This window comes from Lagopus muta, chromosome 6 (genome assembly GCF_023343835.1).
Source record: "Lagopus muta isolate bLagMut1 chromosome 6, bLagMut1 primary, whole genome shotgun sequence".
Lineage (NCBI taxonomy): Eukaryota > Metazoa > Chordata > Aves > Galliformes > Phasianidae > Lagopus > Lagopus muta.
In genome coordinates, this window is record NC_064438.1 from 6,072,702 (window position 1) to 6,090,854 (window position 18,153).

At 44.8% G+C, this 18,153-nt stretch overlaps 1 protein-coding gene across 3 annotated transcripts in view; it reads left to right on the plus strand.

Annotated features, from left to right (window-relative positions):
- Positions 1–375: 375 nt before the first annotated feature.
- CCDC9B (coiled-coil domain containing 9B) overlaps positions 376–18,153 on the plus strand; it is a 46,240-nt gene continuing 28,462 nt past the window's right edge. Inside the window, exons 1-6 of one of the 3 annotated variants that reach the window (XM_048947715.1) lie at positions 376–665; positions 4,470–4,583; positions 5,947–6,051; positions 6,843–6,905; positions 7,282–7,440; positions 15,003–15,152. In XM_048947715.1, the coding sequence (XP_048803672.1) occupies positions 645–665; positions 4,470–4,583; positions 5,947–6,051; positions 6,843–6,905; positions 7,282–7,440; positions 15,003–15,152 (612 nt within the window). In that variant the 5' untranslated portion in view covers positions 376–644. The remainder of the gene's footprint in view (positions 666–4,469; positions 4,584–5,946; positions 6,052–6,842; positions 6,906–7,281; positions 7,441–15,002; positions 15,153–18,153) is intronic. The other 2 variants (XM_048947714.1, XM_048947716.1) reach the window with 2 other exon arrangements.

Below are 18,153 nucleotides of genomic sequence, written 5' to 3' on the forward strand. Positions count from 1 at the left end.
GGTCCCTCTTCCTTGACTGTATGCTTTGTGTCAATCATGGTGCTGGCTGACAATGTCCACCCCACAGCATCGCTTCTCCTCCCTTCCTGAATGAAAGACTCATTTTAAAAGTAGAGAAATAATTCCCAGAGAAGACTGAAAATAAAGAGAAAAAGGCAAATCTGGCACTTGTTTTCCCATAAAGATTCATGCATGTACTCGCAGTGACAAGGTATTCAGGACTGCAGATATTTCCCCAATTCCCTGCCAGGCGTGCAACTATCCATGCATAGCAAATAACACAACCCCATGAATGGCCACAAAGCGAAGTCAAGCTGTTTGCCTGATCCATTTGTCATTGTTTGCCAAGCTTTCCCCACTTTGAATGAGGGCTTGTGGCATCAGGAAGTTAAAAGGAGTCAGGAGGGGGGAAAAGGGGGAGTGTTTCTTTTAAAAAGAGAGTGAGATTGGAGAGGAGGACACAGGCACTCAAAACCCTGTCTGTGCTTGGTATATTAGGCAGCCAGCGCTCTTGGCTGGGAGCCCAGACGAGGCTTTTGTAATCAAAACATGATCTTGTATGCTGTGCAACCAGTGCTGAGAAAGGCCGTCGGATGGCTCTCTTCTTTTAGCTCTGCGCTGGAATCTGCCGGGCTTTGCTGCTGATGTCTGACATGCACCGAGCGGTGAGTGCCGCCTTTGTGGGTCCCAGGAGGGCGCGGGCAGTGGGGTCCACACCCAAAGAGGCCCTGAAACAACTTGCACTTGGGGTGGCCTTTCGCTGGTTGGGGCTTTGTTATTTTTATTCCTCGCCTGCCTGCCAGCAGGCACCGGGAACAAACAAACAGTGCTGCGTCATGGGGGGGTGCCAGGATGTGGATGTGGGGTGCTGGGATTTCTGTGGCGATCTCTAGGGCAGGTTGTGGTGGCTGCTTCAGGGCATTGTACCTCCTGAGTGGGTGAGAACAGATAACAGAGACCCACGGAGCACTGGATGTTGCCTATCCCGGCAAAGGTTGCAGCTGTCAAGCCAGAGGATATTTCTTGAAAAGAGCAGATGCGTTTGCTTATGCAGAAGAGTGTTAGTTAAGGTCTTTGCTCTTCTCTTCTCCTCCCTCCCCCCCCACCTTCTGTCTCTCTCTTTCCCACTCTTGCTGCCTCCGAAGTCTCTCGCTGCAGAAGCAGACAGCTGTAGGAGCTTGCAGGAAAATCCTGCACACAGCACCAGCCTTGGGTGAGGCACCCCTCCAGCCCCTGGGGAGCTGCGCAGCATGTGTGTGTGCTGCCAAGCCATGGGCGTATGGCAGAGTGAGGTGTCGGCATTTAATGGAAGCACCAAGGCACTCGCTTCCCATTTCTCATCTTGTGCCATTTTATTTGTGATAGAGAGAGGCCATTCTTTCCTTCTGCCTGGCTCTCTTGGAGGCATTGGGCTTTCTGATTCAAAGCCATTGCATGTCCGTTCTGCCAAAGCCATTTATAACTCTCCCGTCACTAACATACGGGCACCTCACTTCCCCGGAAGAGCTTTGTTCTGGGGAGGGCATGCTGCAGCTACTTGTCACCCCAAGCACCAGCTTCAGCAGGGGCTGGGGTGGCAGCTTCGTTCCAGAAGCAAAGAAGAGGGCATGTCCTCGCTATCAGCTGGCTTGCAGTGGCTGCTGAGCTAACGCTGACTTGGCTGAACTATACAATGGATGAGCCCCAGCCATCTTTTGCTTGCTAAAAGAGAAGGGCACAAATACAATCTCTACTGGAATTTTTAAATTCTTCCTGAGCAGGCAGCCCTGTCAGCCCTTGTTCAAAGCAATTTGAGGATAAAAGGGGTGTGTTTGAGGGCATGCACTACTTTGATCCCACCCTCAAGCAGCCAACACCCCAGCATTCAGCAAACACCAAACCTGCCAATTTAGAGCTCACAGAATAGCTTCTGTTCTGGTAAACACAGGAATTCAGCTTTAATCAGGCTCGCAAAATGGCCATGAAAGTGTATCCACCCAAGTGTACAATCTACTTGTCTGTCACATACCTGAATGATAGATGGCAATAGGAAAGTGCATTTCGTTCTCCTGCAGACCTCAACAAAATCCCATTGTCCAGCAGAAGAATGTGTGGGTGAATGTGTGGTTTAAATGTCCCTATTGTTCCACCTGAACACGAATGTGTTCCTGTGTCCTGGCAGAGCAGTCCTCATGAGGGCTCGTAAATCAGCACTGATAAAATACCATCGTGGTGATATGATTGGAAGTGTACTTGTGCAAACTGGTTTTCCTACCTTTCCCCTTTCTGGTTTGTGACAACATCTGCATCCATCCATCCCTTCTCTGTGATGGTATCACACTTTCAACTTTTAGTCCCTCTCTACAAAGAACACTATGGCAGGGAGATTTCTGCCCCTATCTGTGGTCCTATTCTCTGCAGTGATGGTTAAGTTCAAGCACAAGTCTTGCTCGATCAGAGCTGAAATGTCATTAGCTCTGTTCTTTCTCATGTAAAGCCTTTGAAAGGAATACCTGGCATTGCTGAGATACATAGTGATTCAGCAGCTGGATCCCTTCCTTTGAAAGCAAGTGTTGGCCATGTACAGCAGCAGATGATTTGCAGATTTGGCTCCCAGGAGCCCCATAACATTTTTGAAAGAGCAGTGATGCTCTGGCTAAATTCCTATATGCTGCCTATGATTATTTTCTGCATTAGCATGGGCTACCAGGAGCCCAGTTTGCTGCTTCTGCACCAGCACAGGACAAAACCACAACATATCCATTACCAAAGGGCCAGCAGATCAAATGTGCCCTCGTTCTCACCTGGTGTCCCATCTCCCAGGCAGCCGAAAGCCTTACAACATTAAGGAGATCATTCCTACAGCTCAGCTAAAATCCTGCTTTCTCAAATAGTCATAGGATATTCCCATGCATTTCTCATTTTGGTGAAATGCTAACCCCACTACATGAGAAACATGAAATCGAAGTGCCTAAGTTCTGCCTCGTTTGATTTACAGGCACACTGCAAACACACACATCTGCAGGAGGTTGGAGCTTATGTAAAGTACTGGATAAAGGGCTGGTAACATAGAGCAGAGTCAGAGGCTTTCCCTCCCCTGGGCTATTGCTTTGTGGTTTTACTCTTAGCATTCAGGCCTTAGGCTTCTCACTTTGTTTTCTCTCAGTTGAGGAAGAGCTTTGTTTGACAGCACCTTTCTAGACCTCCAATGCTCCAGTTTTTCCTCTGATGACCTAATTAGGACCAGGCAAAAGGTAGGAATGCAGGAGAAGCCCTCTATTCCCAGGAATTAGCCTTGCAAGTCCACTGGCTGGCTTGAGGTGAGACCCAGAGCAGACTGGCTGACATCACAGGCAGGAAGGCACCAGGGCATGGTGAGGGTCAGACCCAGATCCCGTGACCCAGCAGCCACGATTGGACAGTGACGTATCCTTCCCTGAAGGAGGTTGCACCTGCCATGTTGTGATTAATGAAGGAAAAACCTCTCCTGCCTGTACAGCTCTTCCCAGCCTTTGCTATTCTGGATTTCAGCAGTGGGGCTGATAGGATTACTGGGATTTTGATTCAAGAAATGTCAATCAATTCTATTTGTGATTAAGCATCTATTAATGTCTGATTCTGGTTTCTGAGTCTGGGGCCCAGCTTTTTCCCAGCAGGTCCCTCTCAGTGCCCCTGGGGGCTCATTGGGAGCCAAGGTGCTCCAGGGCAGGCTCTGATGCCAGTCCTGACTGATCCAGACTAGGGATGGGACCAGGACGGTGGTTTGGGCAGCACTGGAGCTGCAAAGAGTGCTGGTGCAGGTGGGCTGTGCCTATCCCCAAGCCAACTTTGTCTTACTCAGCTCTCTGTAAGCAGAGGAGAGGGAATGTGAGATCTCTGCAGCATGCAGATGCCATGCTGATAAGGAGAGTACAAAAACACTGTTTAAAAATAAACCTGTAGTGCCTTGGAGATCTCAGACTTTCCACCTTGCTCTTTGTGTAAACAGCAGGCAGAGTCTAGACGATATGGATCACCTTGCTGCAGTGTGTTGATACCCATCAGCATTAATTTTCAGTAGATGCTGCTGTCACTAAAATTCTAAAATCTGATTTCTTATCCCCTGTGATAAACAAGATGCTGTCTGAATGTAAATGGGGTACCCTGGGTGTGCCTGAGAGCATCTGAACTGAGAGCAGGCAGAGGTGTCATTTACTTTGTGTATTAAGTGGTGTGGTAACTCTGGAGTTACTGGCAGCCATCAGTGTGGGGCATTGCTTTTTCACTCCAGTTACCTCAGTGCGGAACAAAAAAAAATGTTAAAGTAGAAAAGGTCAGTTCTGTCAGGAAGAATTCAGTTTACAAGATGCAGTGTGCTTTTAGATGGAGGTCTAAAGGAGGAAATGGTGGGAAAAGACCATTCAACCTCCCCCTGCTATTTAAGCAGTAGCATCCGGTTTGTGTCCTGTCAGTGTGATCACCAAGAATAGCTTTGCTCTTTATGTTTTCAGGATGCCACTGTGGATGATGCTGTGCTAAGGAAGAAAGAACAGAAAGATGTTGAACTTGATAAGAAAATCCTGGCTCTACGGAAGAAGAATGAAGCGCTTATACGAAGATACCAGGTAAGACTGCTTGATTCTTATCTTCCTCAGCTCTGTTTTAGAGTCCTCACAACTCACAGCATGAAGAAGATAGTCAGCAATGGAGGGATGACTTTGTTAGATAACACTATTATGTAGGAAAGTGTTTGGGGAAGGTCAGCCAAACTCTGTTCTTTGCTATAGTTCCTCAGATTAGAAGCCAGGCTCACTGATGCTTCCCTTTCTGCTGCAGCATTTCTTCTCGCCCTACTCTCTTCCTCCATCTGCATCACAGCTTTCCCATCTCTTCACCTCATACATACTGTCTTCTTCCCCTTCTGTCCTTCCCTGTGCCTCATGCTTATTCTCCTGGATGAACAGAAGGTAGCATCCCTTACACATTTGAGAGCCTTTGTCTTCCCTCTTGCTGTCCTCACCCAGTCCGGGGTACTTGTATGGACTGAAGCTTGTCTCAGGCCAGTCCCAGTGTTTCTGTGAAGCTCACAGGAGAGAAAAACACCTCCTTTTTCTGTTCCTGGATTGATTGGCTTTGGCCAAGAGAGTCTACCCAGTGACCTGCAAAAGATATCCAGCCCAGCTTGTAAGAACTGTTCAGGGTGACATTGCGGTAACTTGGAGCTCTCTTTACGTTTGTTTACCCTTTTCCATGAGTGTCTGCATACAGCAGTGCAGACTTGAACAGCCTGAGCGTGCTACTGGAAGAAGGATCCCCCCTCCTGGCTTGCCTGGAATATTCTCCTGGCTTTTCCAATCGCCACTTGGCTTTGGGGGCTGCTTAATATTTGCTGACTGCATGGGTAGTCTTGAGAATGGCAAAAAGCATGTTTTGTGTCTTGGACCAAGAGCCAGAATGTTCAGTGGTGCTCGAGGCTGGATCTTGCTTAAAAGACTTATTTCCTTTGATACCAGAAGAGCCATTCTGAACATTTTTTGATCATAGCAAAAAACAATGGTATCTAGTGAAAATCTATGGAATGAGTTGAATGTGTCAGGCACTCAGGGGAGAGGAACTCTCACTCTTATATTAAATGTTACTTTCCTACCTACCACTACTTGGCTTCAAGAAGAAGTTGCCTAATAGATAAGTAGATCACAGCCAGAGATGCCAGAGCAGGTCACTGGCCAGAGATGATGACCCCAGTCTGGCACAGAGACCCTGGCTTCTGTGCAGAGCCTTCCCTTTCTGCAGGCCAGGTGTGTTCCAGGCTCTTCACATGTCCCAGCTGCCAGTCACCCATTCCAAGGTCACACTGATGGATCACAAGTTGGTCTACTTTCTTTCAGAGCTGGAGCTGTGTCCATTTAGGAAAAATTCTAAACAGGAACTTTACAAAATCTGTGCACAGCCAGGTACAGGCCTATAACAAGGATATATCTTTTTCAGGAAATAGAAGAGGACAAGAAACGAGCTGAGCAGGAGGGAATGGCTGTTACCTCCAGGAAACCCAAGCAAGATGGACTCACTATTACCATCACCAAAGCTCACAATGTAAGTGAGTGAATGCCTCTTCACCACAAGCCACCACAAGCTTCGGTCCTGCCTCCATGAGCTTCACAAGTGGCGTTGCTGAAGGAGACAGCTTCCAGAGCAAAACTCTTTCAGGCATGGAACGTAGCTCCTAAACATTCCTATAAGGGCATAAAAGCTCAAAATGCCCAAAGTGTTTGCTGATCCACTCATTTCCAGCCTTGCCCAGGCACCTGTACCCAAGCATTCAGAATGAGCAAGCATGCAAATAAGTGAGTAAGTGAACAGTTACATTTGGCCCTGGATGATTCCCAGGTGTGAACACTGTTGCAATATATATATATATATATATAGGCAGAACATGTAAGATGTGTATGTGCCGCAGAACATGTAAGATGTGTATGTGCTACATACACATTGGAGATATCAGGAATACATTTGAAGATAACCACAGGCTGGTTGAAATCACGATCTTCTTAGGCTTTGTACTTGCAATTAAATAGGCTGTGGTTACATAGGGGTTTTGAGGCAAATGCTACAAGTCCCAGGCATCCTTTCTGACTGCACTAAATCTGTATGTGACAAACCTTATCCTCCCCTCCTGGCGGTGTGTGATCTCCTAAATCACCAGGCCAGTCCTGTGTTAGCCCCTGGGGGAAGCCCAAAGCCAGACTGAGCTGGCCCACCCTCATTCTGCACCATCAACACTCTTGGATTGTTAGATCCAAGCTAGTGCCTTGCTTACGTTGTCATGCCCTGGCCCTTGCTTTTCTCTGGAGGTGCTCTGTTGCACACATTTTTCTCTCATACAGGACCTGAAAGATGCAATTACCCAGACTGAACACTATGGACAAGATAGCCAAGCCCTCTCGATGGTGAGCACTGACCCTCGGGAGCCATCCTCTTGGCTTCCCAGGCAATCTCCATCAGGACTTAGACTTTTCTGGTCTAACTCAGACTGCTGCAGAAAGCGATAAAACTCTGGCACTTTAATCTGAAATGTCAGATTTCTAAGTGCAAAGGATTTTCCATACCCACTGTAACTGTGGGTTTTGCTGCTGAGCAGACAATGAGCCCCTTGTCCTGCAGGAATGTCACAGCACAGTGCCATGCACAGAAAGCTTTCCCAGGGCAAGGCCTACCACTCCATAACTGGTCTGCCCTGCTTATGTGCAGGTGTGTTTGGGGAAGGGGAGTGCACTGGTGAGCTGAGAGGCTTAGATTTGGTAACAGAAGTGCTTCATTTTCCAGGACAAAAGGGTGGTGAGTGAGAAAAAGAGCCCCTGCCCTGTGAGCACTGGATTTGGCATTGGCAGTGAGGAAGAGGAGGAGGAGGAAGCAGATCATATGTTCACATTCAGAATGGGGAAGAGGATGCAGCTGGCTGTTACCATGGACAACAAAGCTAAGGTGAGCAAGGAAGAGGATTCCTCTTACACTAAAGTCTCTGTCTCCAAGCCCTAAAGGGGCTTCTGTTCTTCCTCATCTGAGCTTTCTGCTCAGCGTGTCTCCCAGCACCTTATCTCTGAAGGGAATAGTTCCCTTCTCACTCCTTTCCTCTCATTTCTTGCTCCCTCAGCACAGCCTCAGTCTTCACCTTGAGTTGCCATGCTTTGTTTTCCTCTCCATGTCCAATTCACTGGAATCAGCCCCTAGGCCTTGCTAAACCTCCCAGTGGTTCCACCCAGCCACGCACAGACCTTTCTGAGAGAGCACTGCTCACTTGGGTCACCAGCATCCCACTGGTTTAACTCTGTCACTGTGCCTGGAAAGGGGCCAACAACATAATTTCTCCCCGTTGCTCTATCTCAGAAAATTTTAAATGCAGAATAAAAACCAGAATTAAAAATTTTGTGAAACAGCAAAATTGAAAAAATTGAAAATGATAACCCATTTTTTCAATCAAAGGATCCTGGCAGCCTATCAGTTTTGCCAGGAACGATTTTGTAAAAGTTTGGCAGTTAGTAGTGAAAGCATGTCCAAGGAAGTAAGTGCCTGTGTGAGCTTTACACTTTTATTTGCTTCACCTCTGGAATATCCTAGAGGAGTGACCATGTTCCTGCTGGAGTTACTGGGTTTGGCCACTGATAAATAGAAACAAGGATCAGAAATGCCACAGTAATTGGAAATTTGTATTATCTGCATGCACAGATACACGCATGTGGGAGCACAGGGAAGCTCTCTACTTAGTGAGTCTCTGGAGGGAGATTATTGCTGTGATTGGAACTTCTTCACACCATTTAATAAGTCCCAAAAGAGTACAAGAAGCAGTGTTATCCTTTTCTTGATTAGCAATAAGAAGATACCAGTGAGATACCTGGAGACGCAATGCCCTTTTTTGAGGACTGTGTTGGTGTGAAGGGGATATCAATCCTCGGCCATCCATACCAGAATGGATGAGATCAGCCCATTCCTTTTCACAGCAGCACAGTGAAAAGGAAACAGTGGCAGCAAATGTTGCTCCCCTGGAGCCTCTTTTAGGCACAGCAACATGCTTGGCCCAGAGAATCAGAGAGGGCTTTTTTGAAGGGAGGTCCAAGCCAAAGACATTTCCCAGGGTAATAAAGTGAAACCTCACCCTTCCTGCTGCCCGGGAGGTTTAGGGTAGGAGTGCTGAAAACCTTGGCTGTAAACAAAAGGAAGAGAGCCATTTACTCCATCTGAAGCAGCTTGAAAATATTTTTCCAATTGTGTGCCTTGTTTCTCCCTGACCTAGCTACCATTTCTTTCCATGAAGAAATAGGCCACAAGCACTGCGCCATTACAAAGTCATTATATGTTACCTTGAAGGAACTGAATCATTTTGGAAATAATGTACCTTTCATAATGAATTTTCAGGAGAAAAAGAATGAAGTCTCTCATTTCCTTCATTCCAGATAGATAACCAGTAGTGTGAACGTCCCTTTCAAAGAAAATCACATTCCGTAAGAACCAAACCACCTTCTGATATAAAAGAAATGCTTTTCTTTTTTTTTTTTCCTAAGGATAGAGGGTACATAGACATCTAACCACCTTCATTACCAAGTGAATTTATCAGTGAAATATTTGAGAGTTTACTCCAAGGTTTCTCATAGCCATGTAACTGAGGAGGCAGGGAGGGAATGACTTATATTTCAAGCAATTATATTTGCAGAGTGAAAGGCTCTCGCAGGCAGCCTAAGTCCCCTGGAGCCCTTTCCTAATCTACAGCTCAGAACTCAAATCTTAGATGGGGATTTATATTAGCATTGAACACTGGCAGCTATATCATTTTGCTACCTTAAACTCTGCACCAGTGTTTTTCAGCATAGCCAATGAATAGACCTCTGAGATTTTTCTTCTGGAAATACAGACCCCTGTATTTCCTATATATTCTTTTTCCTGACAGCCCTTCAGATGGGCATTTTTAACACTACCTTTGCAATCTACTTTTGCATGCCTCTGTCACAAGAGGGGCACTTCTCAAATTACAGTTTCAATTACACTGAACAACCACTGCTTTCCATTTGGGCCCCTCTCTTTGTTCCCATTGGCTCTGCATGGGCTCTTCCCTCATCTGACATCCCTCGCGCTGGGAGCTAGCCCACTGACGGCCAAGATTTCCCAATGTGGTACAAGTAATCTAGGAAACCACTGGTATTCTTAAAATAGTGAACAAGCAAAAAATGTGTTGGCATGTTAAGCAGAATGTGCCTTCAGGCAACCCATCTTAGCTAAAAATAACATGTGAAGGGAGGAGGAAAAGATATTTCCTAGAAAAGCCAGTGGTCTCCCACTCCTGTTTATGCCCAGCTATCACAGATCTGCTAAATAGGTATTTCCTGTATGAGCCTCTCAGGCTTCTCTGCCATCTGCTCAATAAACTGCGGGGTTTAATGGCTCTGCCAACATGCCAACTTTCCTACTGTGATTTTTATTATCTAATGACCTGTAAATCCAGTAACACACTTTGGAGCATCAGTCTCATCCACAGAATTTGGATACAAGCTCCTCTGCACTGTTTTTTTTTAGGTTTTTGGGCAGAGGCTTTGTTGTTGTCTATGCTCCTGGCCTGTATCCATCCTCAGGAAGGACTTTCCCAGGTAGCAGGTGGCAAAGCCAGCTTTCAACCATACCCACCTAGTGCTCAGTATCCCTGGGAAGAGTTATTTGTGACCATGTTATTTGTTCAAAGGACAGATCATTGCCACCTGAATACCTAAAAGAGCTCTTGGGTGTGGCTAGAACTAATGCTTGAGCTTGCTATTATTCTGCTTGGCCATCACTGGATTTACTTTCTTAATATAAAAAACATTAACTAGTATGCTAAACATCTCATTTTGATTCTTTGTTTAGGACAGGACAGCACAGATCTCCAGTTCATTAATTAACCTCACCAATACAATCTGATATTACTGTATATTTCTGCTCAGGGTTTGAAGGAGGGAAGATGTATTATTTTGAATGTCCCAGGAAACACAGGATTATACCTGGAGCAAGGATATTTCTTGGGAATAACGAAGTAATGTACCGCTTCAGCACCAAAGCAACTACCAGGCTTGAGCAATTCAGAGGTTCCAAAGCAAAGTCAGACTGTATTTGCAGCCTCTGAATCATGCTAGAACTAGGGCAGGGAGGCAGGACAGCAAGCAGTTCAGTGCTTGTTCTGCAAGGCGTCATGTATCCTGCTGCCTTCAGAGGTTCCCAGCAGCTCTCAGCTCTTCCCCGGATACATTAGTCATTCAGGATTCAGCCTTATTCTGAAGGTCTAAACTGAGTAATTCCTGTGATTCCCAAGAGCTTTGCTATTATAGTGGGAGAATGCCATCTCTGCCTACTGAGAAAGCAGCAGTGCATTGCTTGGTCTTCAAAGTTCCTTAGTAGCAGTGGGCAGCTTCCTTGGCTTGAGGATTGATGCCAGGGAGGCAGAAGCTGAGAAAAAGAAAGAGATTCTTTCACAGAAAATTTTTTTACAGATTGCCTCAGGCAGTTGCCCAGATTTCTGTATGGACTCCTCCTCCCAACAAACATAAGTGTGGAACAGGTTTTAAGAAGAAGACAAGGTGCTGTGGGAGGAGAAAACAGATAAATCTGTCTTGCACACATATATTCCTATAGCAGGGATGGCTGATTTCATCCCTTTTGTGACTCCACTGGCATTGCTGTGGTTGAGTTGTGGACCAGTAATATGTAGGGAGCCTCAAAAAGCTGCTAAGCACTTTTCTTCCATGTCTCAAGGCATAAGAAACTCTTCAGTTTCCTTTATAAAGGGGAATTGTGAAGCACACACAATGATGTTTTCTACTTCTATCCTCACTAGCTGTGGGATCATGTTTCAATAGGAATGCTTAGGTTTTCAGAGCAGCTATCAAGATTTTGTTTTTCACTTCCTTTTCATTGCAATGGGAAATGTTTATTCATGTATCTGGAAGACACATTTTGTTAGCATATCTTGGCAAGCTATTGAATAAGAGATAACTGTTTACGTAGTCTGTAAAGGAAGAGTTAAATAAAACCTCTTTTTCCTGTGTTTATCACAAGATAAGAACTGAGTCATTGCCCATTAGTATTGAACAGTATATTCCTAAAATGACCATGTAAATTCTGTGTTTCTGAAGTCATCTCAGCACAACTGCCAACGTGGGTGAGACCACAGAACACTAAGAATACTACTGTGGCAGCAGATGTTGCTCCATGAACCCAAAGGGGATGGTGAGAGAGATTTATAGATTCAAATGATCCAGTCCAACTCTGTGGTCTGAAATACAGGACCAAGATAGTCTATCAGGTTAATTTTTTTACCCATATCCATTAGTACTGATTCGCAGTAGCATGAAGAAAAGCCACATTGGCTTCTTTGACTGCAAACAGGAAGCCTGTGCTGACCATTCTAATTCTAGTCTCAGTTTCAGTGATATTTAGGAATAAAATACATGAATTACAGAATATGAAAATGATTTGAAGTATTATTTTAGTTTTAAAGCATTCTGTGTCCTAATCGGCCAATAGTTCCAGCAACAGAAATATGTCACCTCTGGACATGATATGACTCAGTCATTCAAAAGCAGGTGACTCTTAAAGGCTAAGACCTAACCTCTATGAGCTTTGGGGCTGTCTGACCCTGAATTCTGGTCTGTACTATCTATCTAGCTGTTGTTGTATAAAAGCTGTGCACTGAACAAAACAGAGAAAATACTTTGCATTTGTACACATGAAGTTGTGGATACATGCATGTACACACCTAAACAGGTTTTACTTCAAACTTGAGGCAGTCTAAAAGCTGGAATACAATATTAGAACCCAAACTATTGTGGGATGGGACATCTGGAGGTCTTCTAGTTCTATTCCCTGCTAAAAGCATGCCTCTACTTCACAGTTATCTTCAGTTGCTCAAGGCTGAATCTAGTCAAGTTCTGAACCTCTCCAGCACTGGGAGACTTCACAACTGCTTTAGGCAACAATTTTCAAGTGTTTGACTACTGCCACTGTGGCTGCTTGTGTCACAGAATCACAGAACTGTAGGGGTTGGAAGAGAACTCTAGAGATAATGTAGACCAACCCCCCCTGCCAAAGCAGGCTCCATACACCAGGTTCATTGCACCTTGCCCTTTGAGAGAAGTCTGGCAAATCTTTCCAACAGACTAAGGCAAAGAAGGCCTAGATACTTTTCTCACTTCTGTGGCACTAAGTTGCTCTCCACATTTTGCATCCCAGGCCAACATTTTTCTTTGCTGCTGATGTACGTACAGAAGTCCTTCTTGCTGACTCGTCTCTCACTGGCTTCAGTCCCAGCTGAACTTTGGCTTTCCTAACCCCATCCCTGCATCCCCAAGCGCTGCTAAAACATTCTTCTTTGGGAGCCTGTCCCTTCTCACCTCCTACATACTCCCTTTGCACATTTAAGTTCAAGCAGGAACTCCCTTCTTGTGTCTTACCACACCTGCGTTTTCTTGCACAACAGGAAGTCCTTAATTATATTCTTTAGCTTTGTCTATGAAAACCAGTCAGGTCTCTTGGGCTCCTTTCTCCTTCAAGACTGTTTCCTCAGGATCCTGTGTACCAGCTAGCCAAACAAGCCAAAACCTGCTCTCCTGAAGCCCATAGTCTCTAGTCTGCTGCTTGCCTTCATCACTGCTCTCAGGCTCATAAAAACCAACATCCTCTGATCACTGATGGCTGCCTAACCACAGTAGATGCTAGGACAGTTGTACTCTATATTTAAAAGATTGCCTGTTTTCTTGATTATCAAATTTTACTCTCTCAAGAAATGAATTTTGGCATCTCTGGGAGTAGCTCATGGACGTCTACTCAGTTAATGGCAGCTGTCAAAAGAGAAGGCTGCACTGACACAAACATGGAGAACAACACACAAATACTAGAAGTGCATTGAGCAGATTCGTAGCAGATCCTTTGGACACAAGCCATGACTTCAGTTATTTCAAGAAAAGCAGAAATAGCTAGAGTGCTACTAAGCACGGCAAAACTTGCTAGAAGCTACAGCTAGAACCTGAGACCAGAGCTCAAGGGAACAATGCCAGAATATCCATAGGACTCTGGCAGTCAGAAACTAAAGCAGTACAGAGACCCACTCCTTCACTTGAATGCACTGAATTAACTCAAGAACACTCTCTGCTGAGATAGCAAAATTACACAATGCGAAAGCAGAATCAACACGAGGCTGCAGGTCCGATGCTGAAAATATTCCACGGCCTTCAAAACTTGTATCACATTTTAGGAAGCGCAGTGACTGGATAAGCAATAAAAAACGTCTTGCTTATGGAGGCTGTCTACACTAAGGCTACCTCCATGCTAACATCTGCACTTCTAGCAGAGCCAAGTGAAGATCAGACTAATGCAAGACATCTTGAAATCATATTTCATGGCAAATTCATAAATGTTTCCAAGACTTCTATACAAATCTGAGGTCAGTGTATTCTGTTTGTTTTTGAAAACAAGTTCATAGCAACAAAGAGTTCCCATGTTTCACAGCAGTTTTCTAGGAGATTTTGAGATCCTTTGAGATTTTGAGATCTGTTGAAATCAAGCGTCTGGTATTTGCAGAAGTCCAGGGAGAAAATCAGAAGAAAATATACCATCCTTTAGAGAGGGATGCTTCCAAGGGGCGAACCCCGATAAGATCAAGCGGAGAAATCATTCAGATGAAGAGAAAAGAAAGAGCTCAGAGGTAAAAATGGAGATGACTCAGTGAGTCTTGCATTTCCCTGCCAGGCATAAACTAAAAGACACACAATGGAACAAAAAGATGATACTTTTAAATGAGGAAAAAATATGTATTTTTGCACAAAAGATGCACTCATTTTGTGGAAGTGATGGCTGAGGGCACTGGCAATGGCTCAACTGGCTACAAGGGTAGTTAACAAAATAAGAACCAGATGTAAATCTGTGCATTAAAGACATGAACTGATACGAACAGCTGGAAGTAATATCTGAAAGGGGTAAACTGCCCTCGTTTGAGGATTTACAGGTCTGTTTTCTAAACTTTTCTTCTGCTGAATAAATTATTCCAGAAATACAGATGCACAATGATGGTAAAGATGACAAATTATCAAGGATTGGTGCACTTCAGAGCAGTAGCTGCTTTGCAGACAAGAGTGGAGAGAACACCACTATTTCCCTTCTATCTCATCCTACAGGTTCTGCTCCAACACAGCCTCACATTTTTCTGGGACATGTTTGGTGAGAGGACAATTTCATATTTGTTTCAAAGACAAAAATGGGAGCTGGTTCACCTGTCTGGAGTTAAAATATCATCCTCAATCATGCTGTGAAGGGTGACTAGGGTAATCCCACCTTACCTACTGGTATGCGCTCAGTTAAACAAGGCTATGTAATGTTACATATCCCTTAGAGAATCTGGGGTGACAGCTTTACAAACCAAGAAACCTGGCTCATGTTTGTGTTCTGTCAGACCAAGATCCTGTGCAATCTGTTTACAGGAAGGGAAATGCACAGGACTAATGGTGATGTTGTTAAGCTCATTCTGTCTTTTCCAGGGCAAGCGAATTGTCAGCGAGAAATGCACTGAGTGCTTCCCTGGTCCAAGCAGGATGCCAGACGTGAGTGAAGAAGAAACAGACCACTTGGTGGCTTTCCGCCGGGGGAGAAGAATGCAGATTGCCATCACCATGGATAACAAGGAAAAAGTAAGTACACTGTGAATGCCTGGGTTGCAAACTGTCAGTGGCATCCAGCAGGTCTACTGGTTGAGAAGTGACATGTGGACAATCCAGGAGCTGGCACAACAAAAAGACATTGGGCGAGACTGTATGTTAATAGTATGGAATTTACCATATAAAATTCTCTGGTTTCGATAACTGTGAAAGAGGAAAGGCTACAATTCTTTTTCCATTCTCTGTATTCACAGCTACAGCTAGCAGGCTCTTAAATACACAGGGTCCCTAAGAAATAGCATACGCTGTTTTAGGAGGATTGACGAAAGCATTGCCAGATATGTGACATGAATCTCACAAATGACTCCTGCCTCTCCTACCACCTTCTTTTTAGGGCCATACAGCAGACTGTGAGTCAAAGGCCTTGCCCCTTGACACACAGCACAGCTTAAAAGTTGACAGAGCTGGGCAATTTCTGCTCCTAAACCTAAGTCCTGTGGCCTCGCCATAGCCTACTGGGTGAACAGAATGAACTTTGTTGATCTTTGAAACATATTTCAAATACTTCCTTGCAAATACCTTCCTCTTTACACACACAGAGGCATGTGGCATTTTCCTATTCAAGAGTTTGCTCAGATAAGTAAGAATGCCTGCAGCAAACAGGGTCAGTAAGAACTGTGAAGGAAAATAACACGTAATGTAGCTGCCAAACACACCCAGGAACACTGGGAGACCTATGAAGTGCCATCTCTGGGACAGCAGCCACCCATTTGCTAGTTGCCTACATTAATCTTCAACTTCTCCTCCTCCTCAGAGTTTCCTTATACTCTGAAAGACCATGAGCTTCTTTCTCATGACTACCAAGCAGCTCTTTGAGTGCCATCAATCTCATATTGACCACTAGTGCCTAGTGATTCATCACAGCTTCACACTGCTGCTGTCACTTGGTCCAGTCAGGGCATCAGGGAGACATCTAGATATGATGATGGGCTGAGACTGACCTGACTGTTCCTGTGCTGTAGCTATCCTTCAGGCTGTCAGATGTAATTCTGTGTTGCTCATGGCAAATCTCTCCACTTTGGCTCTTGCTGGGCTTGTTTAAATTTTTTATCTCTGAGGTCATCAAGGCTGGGATAGTGCTAGAAGAAAACAGAAGTGCCTAAGTTTCGATTTCAGATCCTGAACTCTGTTTTAGAAGTGTTTTTAAAGGACAGCCCCAGAAAAGGTAATATCTCATTTACTATGGAACATGAAATTTGAGGCTGAAAGACTGCATATTCTGTAATCTGTGGTTTTGGTGCTGCCTTGCTTGTGTTAATCACAAAGTGGTTAGATTCAGAGTGTGTGAGAGCAGGCCTACAATTGTGCTAGCTTAAAGCCATGTCTGCCAACACCTTTTTACATGAATCTGAGGCTTTGAGACTTAGAAGGACAAGGAGGATGCCTGACAGATTTGATTTTGATGATTGAGCAGAGGTTGCGTTTATACTCTCTTCAGGTCTTACTGTGCTGCCATTCATCTAGCTCATTCATTTAAATTCATTACCAATGAATGCAATTACCTCCATGTAGCAGTACAAGGAGCTCATGTAACTGTCGTCCTGCCTTTCCTCAATTGTATGTAGCCACAGTGGTCTCCTTTACCAGCTTGGGCTAGAATGTAATCCTAATAATCCCCAGGAATGCAAACAACTCCATGCTGCTGCTCCTCAGATACCAAAGTTCATTTGAAGTATTTCCTTTTTTTCTTCCTTAATCCAAAGACAGTCACTCAGTTGGCAGAAGGTGGGATTAAATCCCCAGCACGCTTCTAGCAACAGTGGGCTGCGAAGGAGGCTACCAGCTGTTGACATCTGCAGGGAAAGGCATTGTGTAGAGACATTCAGTGCCTCCATGCTTTGGATGGTCAAGAAAAGGATCTCTTTGTGTCAGGCGCACAGGAAACCCACAGGGGCTTGATATAAATCTAATTATCAAACAGCAGTACCAAGGAGCAGTGTATGCCCATTACTTAGAATAAAAGGAAAGATCCATTTTCCTGGATCACCTGGTCTTCTGGCAGGACAGATATTCTGGCTCAACAACAGTCTTGGACCAATGCCATTGCCAAGATTCATTTAGCAATAGCATCACGCTTCTTTCTGGCACACAAAAAAAATTGTGTCCTGCTTTCTGTTCCTGAGTTTGGCAGCATACCTCCCTCGGCCTCTCAGAAGCTCACAGAGAACGGAAAGAGCTCCCTGGAAGACAGAGTGCTTTCGGGTATCATGCATTGAGACAGCAGGCAGGGGGCAAGCACGAGGGACCGCACAGCACAGTTCCTAGAGCTAGGAAATGGAGGAGTTCGTAGAGCCCATTTTAAAAATGGGCTTTTCTGGAAGTATTTGTTGTTGTTGTTTGGATTTCTCTTGTACTTTAGAAAAATACATAAAACTTTGTGTTTGAAATTCTAGTTTCCAATACCTGTTAGCAGATGGATATGTTTCAGAGTCCAGCTGAGCTCGGGAGATCTTGTTTCCAGTGATTTCCCTAGACTGATCAGATCCTGCTCTTCTGTAGCTAATGAAGATACCTTTTATTAGTATTTTAAATGTATAACTTCAGGGCATAAAAGAGCTCTCAGTGCACAGGCACCTTTCAACTTAAAGGATGTGGCCGAAAGAGAGCTAAGTGTTTGGGTTTCCCAGTCATCTCTACAGGCTACTTTCATCCATTTGCACTTCGTCAATGCTTTCCTGGGGTCAGTGACAGAAGCATATGGGCCCCAAAGTGACAGGTCACATTGGCATCTCACACATCATGCCAGCTTGGGCTTGTTGTGGCAAGTGAGATTCGGTCTGACCTGCCCTGTCACTTCAGCTGTTCCTAAACTGCACTAAGGATTAGCATTTTAAACAAGTGCTTCTGTTTTCTGATTAGGATAGTGCTTGAAAAAATGATACCAGCCAAGTCTGATTTCATGTACTGTGCCTCAGAGCAATGAGTTTCTCCACAAGGCACCGGAAGACTGCAATGCAGAGAGCAGATCAGAATT